The following is a 10,574-nucleotide window of genomic DNA, read 5'->3' as shown; positions in this document are numbered from 1 at the left end:
CTTCTGTGTCAGAGTTGCGTTTTTCATTTAACAAAGCCTTCAATTTTGTATTCCATCCTTCCTCTCTCCTCCCCCCCCCCCCGCCCCAAATGATTTTGATCGGTTTTTAATCCGCTGTTTTTTATTTGCTTTTATCTGTGGTCCTTTCAAATAGTTTGCTGTAGTTTATACGACTGCTTATATGTTCCTTGCCTCAACTGCTTTTAATCCTGTCAACTGCTTTTCAGGTCTGCAGGCATAAAAGGGTGGGGTTGAGGGGATAAGAGTAATTAATCACATCAACAATAGCGACTGTATTTCAGGCAAGACTTCGTGAGGTGAACAGGCCAAGGAGCGTGAAAAGCATGTTTTATATTAAAAAGTGCTGTTAGAATCGCGGGGGGGGGGGGGGGCGGGGAGCGCATCTGCCCTCATAGCAGCTGTGTGGAAACGGCAGAAAAACGAAGCCGTCTCAATAAGAATGCCATTTGAGAGGTAGAACGCGTGTGCGCGCTTCAACACGTTCTCACACACATATGTTAACGTGTTTAAAAGATTCAGGTGGGCTCAGGTGTTGGAAAGGTCAGCTGGGCGTGTCGGGTGCGTGTGAAGGGCGGCCACGCGGCCCCTTGACCCGACGGGACCCGGAGGCGGGCGGAGAGGCCAACGGGCCGCCCAGCGTCGCCTCAGGGAGGCCAACGGGCAGCTCGCCTCCCCTCCCCCAGCTCGGCTGGAAAGAGGAAGGCGCTCGAGATCCTTTTCAAACCGGTTTACATTGCTTTGGTTGCGACGCCCGCCCGCCCACTCCCTTTCCGAGCGAGGCCGTTCCCGGAGTTGTACGGCACCAAGCGTCAGCGCGCGCCGCAAAATCAATCCGCGGGGCGGGGGGGCTCATTTTTTTTATTATTCGTTTTGTAGACACCAGTGACTCCCTCCGCCTCCCTCCCTCGCGCCTCTTCCCGGCTTCTGGCGAAATCACAGCAGCAGCAGCAGGATACGGGTTTTCGCGGTGACGTCACGACGGGCGGGCGGGGCTTCTTTCCCCTCCCCCTCCCTTCGCACTCCTCTCTCGGCCAATGAGCATCGTCCACATGCCGCGGCCGCAAGAGGGGCAGCCGCGAGTTGGCTCGGATAAATTCTATTAGAGCAGCGGCCGGCGGCTCAGCCAGCGCCGGGGAGGGGAGCCGGGACGAGGGAGGGCAGGAAGCGGGAGAAAGGGACACCCCAAAAGCCCCGCCGCCGCCGCCACACACAAAAAGGGGGGCAGGAAGCCGGAGAGCCGACCGAGGCCTGCGCTGCGCTGCCGAGCGGAGGCGGCCGAGCCGGGGAAGAGCGCGCCGAGGAGCCGCCGGTGCTGCCCCGTCAGAGGCGGGTGGGGCGGTTCTGTCTGCCCCCAACCCTGAGGGCGCTCGCACCTCAGCGAACCCGGAGGGAGGCCAGTTACTGACTGCGAAGTCAGGGGAGGAATTCATTAAAAGGGGGTGTCTCATTTTATAAACCCCCCCCCCCAGTTTGGGTAGCAGCCCCTTCTTCCTATTTTTGCCACCCCCCTCACGAAACACCCCTCGAGTTGGACCCGTCACCCTGAGGGAGGGCGGAGAGGGCTGGGTGACGCACCCTTGCCAGTAAAAGAAAAAGAGGGGGTGCCTTTCTGAGTTGGGGTGGGAGGAGGGGAAAAGGGGGTTTATTGCCCCCTCAGCCTGGTGGTAGCTGCGGGCCGTCCCTCCCCCCGAAAGAGCCTTGGTTTACTGGCTGGCTTCGCCTTGCTAGAAAGCGCCGGGCCCCCTCTGGATCTCTTGCCTTCGATGGTGACAAATCCGGGGAGGAGGAGGAGTGGGGATCCGTAGGGGAAGGGAGGGTGGCGGGCGGGCGAGGAAAGGAGTAGAGAGGGAGGCTAGTGGTGAGCGAGGGTAGGCGCCGCTTCTTTTTTTTTATTTGCTGCTGCTGCTGCTGCTGCGAAGAAGGAAGAGGAAGAGAGGCAGCGAAGGAAGGCGAGGGAAACCCGAGCGAGGCTCCATTTGCTGCTGCTGCTTCTCCTCCTCCGCCGGCCTCAGCCATGGAGAACGCGCACACGAAGACCGTGGAGGAAGTTTTGGCTTATTTCAGCGTCAACGAGAGCACCGGGCTCAGCTTGGAGCAGGTCAAGAAGCTCAAGGAGAGATGGGGCGCCAACGGTAGGTCCTGGCCGGAGGGGAGATGCTGCTGGGATCGCCTCCCCCCTCCGCATTTCTTTTTATCCCCATTCTTCTCCTCTTCCCTCGGCCCCTTCTCAAGGCCTAATCGTGTGGCCAGCCACGCACAGGACACATCCGCACACCCCCCAGAAAAAAAAACCGGCATCTGCTTCAGGAACCGGAATAAAAGGAAAGGGAGAGAGAAGATGGCTGACTCTCGATCCACCTCGTGGGTTCCCTTCCGTGCCCCAGGCTCCTGGGGCTGTTCCAGCGCACAAGCTGCCCGCCCGCTTCCCTTTCACCTTTAACGAGGGCAGAGCTGCTTCTGTTTTACACGGAACACGTTTTATATCTCTCTTTTCCCTCCCGTTCTTAGCATCTTGGCCTATTGCTTATTTGACCTTTCTTTCTTTTGTTCTTTTCCTTCCGGCTTGGTTCCTCATTCCTGTTAAACGCTCTTGGGTTAAAAAGAGGATTCTGAAGGTGCGGGAGGGGGCGAGAAGGCGCACTGCTTTCACTGTGTTGCAAAACCGGCATTTGCATAGGAAATTGTATGGCGGGGCCAGAGGTGAGGGAGCTACCCTTGAAAAGCGAATAAGTGTATTTTCTTTCCTCCTTGCTTTTTGAAAAAGGAAGGTTGAGGAAAAAATAAAATCTGTTTGTCTGAGGCTTAAGAGAGGTGTGTGTGTTTAAACACCTTTGACCCTGTGTGTGAAGCTCCATTAGAAGTTATGGTTGGCAGCAGTGATGACTTGGCTGAATTTGTAACCTCACCAGCTTGATGCTTAGGGTAAAATGCTGGGAGCATGAGGCCTGCTCCTTCTCAGTGAAAGAAGGCACCTTAACCATTACATTGTTTGTGCCTTTGATATTAAGTTAAACATTCCAAAAAACCCTTTAATGCAGCTGAGGCTTCAAGTATGGATCCTATTATACTAGTTTCTAATAATATCTTGTTTTTTCTTCCTTTCTTGGACGTGCTTTCCGGAAATCTTTATCTCTTAAAGAGCTACCAGCTGAAGAAGGTAAGCAAGTTTGTGAGGCATTTCATATTTCTACATGACATTAATCAGTGTATATTTGACAACTTATGTCTACATTTTTTCTTGGCAGGAAAAACTTTACTTGAGCTTGTTATCGAACAGTTTGAAGATTTATTAGTTAGAATTTTGTTGTTGGCAGCGTGTATATCATTTGTAAGTATCTTATATTTTTTATTTCATATTTGTCTGACCTGCCATGTATATAAACCTGCCATGCAGATTCTTCAAAAGTTCTTAAACTGAGAAGTGCAAAAACCATACCTTTTAATTTGCCTTAAGTTTTAGCCTTGGGACTGAATATCATGTTTTCTACCAGAAAGTGTTTTGTCTCTGGATTTTAGTGCAGTTACTTTGACCTCAATCCTAACCATATTTTCTCAGAACAAGTTTGATTTTGCTGGGATACTGCAGTTCAAAGTTGTGTTTTAATATGGGGCCAGGATTGCATACCAGTTAAACCAGATACACACTAACATTTTTTGATACATAGTATCCATGGGATCGATGATATTTTTTTATTTGAAGTTGGATCTCCCAGTTTTTGCCTGTTAACCTTGGCCCCAGTAAGAAGGTGAACTAGTATTCTTTGTGTGGTTGATTGTTATGAAACTAACTGAGACTGCTGGAAATCTTTTTTTGGATGCAATGCAAACTGTAAATAGAATTTGCATGGGGGAATATTCCAGTTGCCTTCCCTTGCTGATAATAGCAAGGTGACAGTTGTTGCTCTTGACAGTGACAAGAATGATGACAGCAGTGATGGCACCATTGTTGACCAAATTTGGTAACTGACCTTTGGGAAGCCTCCTGCTTTACATGCAGAATTGGTGGGATGGGACTGTGAAACCGGTTCTGGATATTTTTACTTCTTCCTTATTTAAAAGCCGTTGAATAGATTTAACATTGCCTGATGCCAGCTCTGTGTTTGCGGAGAAACAGTTAGATATGCAGCAAAGATCAAAACAGAGGGTGGTCATGGTTCACACATTCTGATATGCTGAAAAGGAAGGGGTAAACGGTAAAAAACGGTAAACATGTGGAGATGATATTTAAACAGGATGGCATGGTGCAAATGGTAGTGTTCTCTTTGGCGAGATTTTAGCTCTAAAACGCTTGGTAGCATTGGGCATGTTGTACCAGCCTAAACTATGGACAGGGTTGATGTGAGGATGATGGAGCTAAAGAATGTACAGCACTTTGTAACCTGAAAGGTAGGTTAGAGAAGGCTGGGGTTTGTAGGACTGTGTGCACACCAACATGTGCTTTCATTATATATGGCAACTCTATAGAGTTTCCCTTTAACTGCAGCTTTTTGTGACGTATTAGCACTTCTGGAGAGCCCCATTACTTCCAGGAGCAGCTTTTCAGGGATCACAAGGCACTGTGGTGGGAAGAAGGGGGTTTAAAAATGCGTTATATGTGGAACCTCCACGATGGCTCTCCCCAATTGTGGATTTATGTGGCAGTTTTCAGAGGAACTAAATTTAATCTTTGGGGCCTTTTTAGAAGCTATAAGAGTAGAAAACAGTAAATGGTGCAGAGCTCTCTTAAGTGTTTGCAAAATAATTGTGGCAGTAGGAAATACGATCCGAAAAAACGGGTGAGAGGAGGGTTACCCCTTGTACTAATATGTAGCATAGTATGTTGCTGATCTTGAGCCAATGAGGGTTTCAGATATCTTGACACTAGCATGTACTTTCAAAGAAGATGGTCTTCAGTTCTGGTACTTATGCATCATTGCAGTTAGTCAAAGCTTGGCACTGATTTTTCTTGTGGAGATGATTGGCTTAGTCATTCTGGGTTTTTTTCTTACAAAAGTTAACTATGTATGACTATGCCATTTTAAAATGAGCGAACATTTTATGTAAAGAAAGTTGCGAGTATGAGATGAGACCAAAACATTTTGGGGTTCACTAGAGGGTATGTTAGTAAATGTGGATCACATGTGCATATTCAAAATACATTTGCAGTTTTAAAATAGCATTGGTTATAAACCTGAGCAGAGATTTGCAAGTTTTTGAAAAACTAATTTGTAGTTTGTTTCACTGCATAAAAAACACTTCATAAAAAACCAGGTTTGAACTGAATTTGAGTGACAGTCCATTATTTGTGTTTATGAGTTGATTAGAAATGCTCAAGAATTATGCATTCTGAAAGCAGACAGTTTGTGAGCACTACGTCTGAAAAGCTGTGCACGTTAACAACGTGAGATAACATGCCTTAACTTACTATGCATAGAATTCCCTACAGTTATTATAGCGTGGGTTAGGTTTTCCTGGAAGAATCTTTCCTTAAACAATTTCCAGGAAGCAAACCAGTGAATTTATTTCTCCAGAGTATATTCTAATATTTTGAAACTGAATCTGGGGGATGTTAATTCTAGAGTTAAAAGCTAGCAGAAAAATGTGAATAATTTTGTTCTCCATACAGTCTTATTTAACTGAATTATTAAAAGTTATTGCTATACAGTGGAACCTCGTGTTACGTACCACCCTCCTTACAAATGCTTCAGGTTATGGGCTCTGCTAACCCGGAAGTAGATGCCCCTTGTTGCGGACTTTGCCCCAGAATGCAAGCGAATGTCGAGCGGCGCAGCAGCAGCGGGAGGCACCATTAGTGAAAACGTGCCTCATGTTAAGAACGGTTTCCGGTTACAAACGGACCTCCAGAACAAATTAAGTTCATAACTGGAGGTACCACTGTAATCTTGAGGTTTAATTTTATGCTGATTTTAGTAATGCAGGCCTGTATAGAGTATAGATCAAAGATACTTGTGTTAGTTTACTCACTATTGGCTATTTTATTTTAAAAAAATGACTGTAATCCTCGAATAGTTGCTGTTGAACAATTTCTTTGGTTAAGGTTGCATATGGATGTTGAAATGCAATCCTAGCAGAAGCTTTTGAGATTGGCTTTAGAATTGCTAAGTTTCCATAGGTCCAAAGCTGACAGTATTCTAGCCTATAGGCTTATTGACATCACACATTAATCCATAGTTTGTAGAATAAATTGTTTTTGTGTGAATAAGCTAGTGTGCTGGTGCATGCTGCTGAAAAGTTCATGTGTGTTCCTCTGCTATGCCACAGGGAACCAAGTAGGAGTCTGGCTTGTTGTGATATCTGAAACCCGGCTCATGGTTTGATTTTCCCCAAACAAACCATGATCAGTATTCTAAAAATAAACCTTGGTTACTACTTGTGGCTTGTTTCTCTTCAAACAATGAACCTGGTTTTAGACGTCATGACAAGCCAGGCTTGTTTCCTGGCAGTGTAGCAGGAACTGGGGAGGAGTGGAGCAAGAACTTTGAATGCACCAGCACACTGCATGTTCACATTAAACCTTTTTAGAAGTATGGTGTAGTGCAGTGATGGACAAACTTGGCTCTCCAGCTGTTTTGGGACTACGACTCCCATCATCCCTATCTAACAGGACCAGTGGTCAGGGATGATGGGAATTGTAGTCCCAAAACAGCTGGAGGGCCAAGTTTGGCCATCACTGGTATAGTGTAACATCTGTCATGTCTGCCAGTTGGTTGAAGTGTACAATATAGAAACATGCATTGCACTCGGAGACCTAAAAAAGATGCTTCCTCACTTTTTCCCTTGAATTTCTGATGCAATTTGGAATCTTAATGTTGGAACGAAGTATTTAAAGGGCCCTAATAGTGAAGTGCACTTGAATAAGCCTCTTCCCTCCAGAATAATGGGAGAACTGTGCTCCTGAGGAGTTGTGGTGATTAATTTACAAAGAGGCCAGGCAGTGCTTAAAAGGACAACTGTGAAGTGTACATTAGGGGAAAACTTGGGCCTATAAATTTTGCAATTCCCCTCTGAGGGAAATAAGACAGTGTCTTATCTGTTTTACTGCAAAACAAGCATTTTACTTAAATACAACCTTCCCCAATCTTGGTTCCACAGACGGTAGACTACAGCCCCCATCATTCCCAACCAGCATAGCCAATGCTCAGGGATGATGCAGTTTGGTCCAACAACATCAGAGAAAACAAGGTTGTGGAAGGTTACTTTAATGTGCAGAGAATTATGTATTGTGTGTCATTCTGGATGATTGTATTTTGCTTCCCTATTCATGTGTTCAGGTCTGTAAGTCTATAAAAATAATAAGAATATGCAACTTCCCCTTTCTCTGCTGATGAGTGCTTGCTACATGTTCTTCTTGAACAGTCTTGTTGATGATTTAAAACTCGGAACACCTAAAGTTTGTATGCATGGTGCTTTGTTTGTAAAATAAGGACAGAATGTGAGAACCACTACCCTTTAGATTAGGAAAGTAGTACATGCAAGAGAAGGAAAGTATTGTGATTCCAACAAATGAAATTATATTGGACTCTATGGCAGGAACCTGGTTCATTTTTATGAACCAGTGTGGTTGGTGCTGGAGTAGAACTGGTCTGAATCCCTCCTTAGCTGTGAAGCTCACTATGTCATCTTGGGGCACACTATTATCCCACCTCAAAGGGTTCTTGTGAGGATAAAATGAGGTGAACCTGTGTATTCCACCTTAAGATCCTTGGGTGGAATAGTGGGATAAAAACAATACAATATTGTTTGCCCTATGAATGTATGATGCCATATTGCCCTGACCAGTGGCCTTTCTTGTGTTGTCTAATTCTGACGGGCAGTAGCTCTTGAAGACTTTGGAGGTGTTTCATAGCTGTGCCACCTAAGATCCTCTCACTACAGGTTGTGTGACCTCTGGAGGTAAAGGATGTGCTCTATCACTGAATTATGCTCCATTGTCAGGGAGGGCCTTTCTCTAGCACCAGTTCCTACCATATTAGCTTTGATTCTAAAATGCAGTTTGGGAGATGTGACATTACTTATTTTCCTGAACAAAAATGGCTTGCTGTGCTTCAAATAGTGACCATGAAATTGGCATGGGCAATTTAGTACCCACAGTTGTTATCCTGGTGCTGGAGAATAACAGATGCAACATAGATAAGGTTAAGTTATTGGAACATGAAGGATCATCTTACTCACTTGTATACAAAGACACAATCCATCATACTAAGCATTCATACACAGTGTTCTAGCTTCGGCATTCTCTGACTTCTGAGAATTGGCCTCTGTATCTGAGGTTGCTTCTTAGAGAGTAGGATACTTGTAGCCTAAATTACATAGCCGCCAAACCAATAGCCTCTTTTTTGGTAACTCCAGTAACTACAAATAAAATCCTGCTCTCTGGCAGATTGAACTTAGTTTTGTTAATTTTGTTAAACTTTGAAACAGGATTGAAGAGAGATTCTAGCAGATGTGATCTATGCTTATGTGTGATATGCCAAATAGTGGAGATTAGAAAATATACGCTATATGAGAGTTTAGAAAGGAAGGTGGCTTGATCATTCTTTTTAGAAATTTGGCAACCTTTAAACATTGAGTATTTTTATCAAGTATTTGATATGCTGTAAAGCAGGTGCTGTATCTTCAACCTTTTCAGACGCAGCACCCACTTTTAACCCAAACATGCATTTGGGGACCCATTTCTTAATCTTTCACCATAATATTTGTGTAGCGGTAGTGCTCCTATTACGGCCCACCTTGGATCAAGCTGTGACTGACTAATGGATCCTGACTCACCATTTGAAGACCAGTGCTGTAAAGAATAATATGTAATGTATTAAGAAGCACTGCAGTAAAAAATTATAAAAGAGGGGTGTTAAAGATTTTACTTGGTTAGTGTAGAAGAGGGGATGCAGCTCATTTTATGGGGCCTTGAAAGCTGGCTTGAGTTAGTCATTTCTCTACACCAGACAGATTAAGGGAATGATCGAACATGTTATATAAAATGGTGAGAAAAGTCTTGGTATGTAAAAGTGCTGCCTGCATTCTGATAAAAAACACAATTTCCTTTTCTAATGACCTCCCTTGACAACTTGTGGACATTTCCCCCTCAAATTTGTTTTCAGGAGGCATCTGGAAGTCACGTAATCATCTTACTAATTTATTCACTGCCTTTTTGACCATGTATTTGTTTGACAGACTTGTAACATAAATTAGCAATTTACCTGACAAAAGTTTTTTAATGCTTGTAGAATACCTAATCCTATTGTGCATCTAGCAGAATGGGCACAGTGATCAACTAAATACATCTTTGGTCCCAAAACTGCTTAGAAAATTATCTTTGTGGTAGTATTTGGCTACTTCACTGTGTGTAGCATTGGATTAAACAAAATATGTAATGGGAAGTACTGTAGAATTTTAAAGAACTCACTTATCTTAAGAATGTGTAGCTTTTCTCCCTCCAGGATGTTTTAATTGATGTTTTAATTAGTTTGAAGCAGCCTAGAACCCAGTCAGATGAGCAGCTAATAAATTATTATTATTATTATTATTATTATTATTATTATTATTATTATAGCGGTGGGTGCTCCTCTATTGACTAACTTTCTGTAACAACTGATAGAGTTTTTTGGCTGTGAATCATGGAAAGAGTGGAAATAACCTGAATTGATTGTAGACAGTGTCTCTAGGGCAAAATAATTTGTATGGGATAACTTGTTATCAAAACTATTGCAAAGGAATGCTTTATCTGTTTAATTTTAAATGAATTGTGGTAAATTAATAAAAACAGTATGCCATTAAGAGTCCATACAGCATTCCAGAGAGCATGAGTAAAACAATAGCATTAATAAGGTACTGTGAATTCAAAAAAAGTACTAAATGTGTATAAAAACAACAACTAATTTTAGCAGGAGTTGGACAGAGAAGTGAATCCAGTTAAATAAGAATGGCATACCCTCCAACATTTCTCCAGTGAAAATAGGGATGTCCTATTCCATAATAAAAATGATAATAAAAATTTGATTACAGTATTTATACCCCGCCCATCTGACTGGGTTGCCCCAGCTACTCTAGGCAGCTTCCAACATATATAAAAACATAGTGAAACATTAAGCATTAAAAATCTTCAGATGTCTTCTAAAGGTTGTATTTATCTCGTTGGCTCGGGGTTTACATAACTCTGTACCTTCCAATGAAAATAGGGACGTCCTAAGGAAAAGCAGGACATTCTGGGATCAAATCAGAAACCAGGGCAGCTTCTGTAAATGTGGGACTATTGCTGGAAAAAAGGGACACTTGGGAGAGTCTGGAATTGAGTGGGATGCATGTTCTATGTGCTATTTTTTATCTAGCACTTTACAATGTTTGTAATGCTAATCTCATTCATGACCCAAAATCAGATCTTTAGGCTTGTGGGCAGTGAATTTAATTCTGCTTTATTTCAGAATTAGTCATTAGATACAGCACTGGTCCATTAGTATTACCCATCTTTGTGTTTAGCTGATCTTTGGAGGCTCATGGAAGCAGTGAGACTTGCTGCTTTCAAGAACCTCCAAAGGCCAGCTCAGGATCAAACCCTA

General features: G+C 43.5%; 1 protein-coding gene across 3 annotated transcripts in view; it reads left to right on the top strand.

Moving 5' to 3' along the window:
* Positions 1-1,145: 1,145 nt before the first annotated feature.
* ATP2A2 (ATPase sarcoplasmic/endoplasmic reticulum Ca2+ transporting 2) overlaps positions 1,146-10,574 on the top strand; it is a 54,152-nt gene continuing 44,723 nt past the window's right edge. For all 3 annotated transcript variants that reach the window (XR_013390978.1, XM_028710229.2, XM_028710228.2), the window contains exons 1-3: positions 1,146-2,153; positions 3,161-3,178; positions 3,267-3,349. Coding sequence is in view for 2 of the 3 variants with exons in the window: in XM_028710229.2 (XP_028566062.2) it covers positions 2,036-2,153; positions 3,161-3,178; positions 3,267-3,349 (219 nt within the window). In the remaining variant the exon portion in view is untranslated. The remainder of the gene's footprint in view (positions 2,154-3,160; positions 3,179-3,266; positions 3,350-10,574) is intronic.

The sequence above is a fragment of the Podarcis muralis genome, chromosome 16, assembly GCF_964188315.1.
Source record: "Podarcis muralis chromosome 16, rPodMur119.hap1.1, whole genome shotgun sequence".
NCBI classification, from domain to species: Eukaryota; Metazoa; Chordata; class Lepidosauria; order Squamata; family Lacertidae; genus Podarcis; species Podarcis muralis.
The sequence above is the reverse complement of the archived record's forward strand: the minus strand, read 5'-3'. Positions and strand labels throughout refer to the sequence as shown.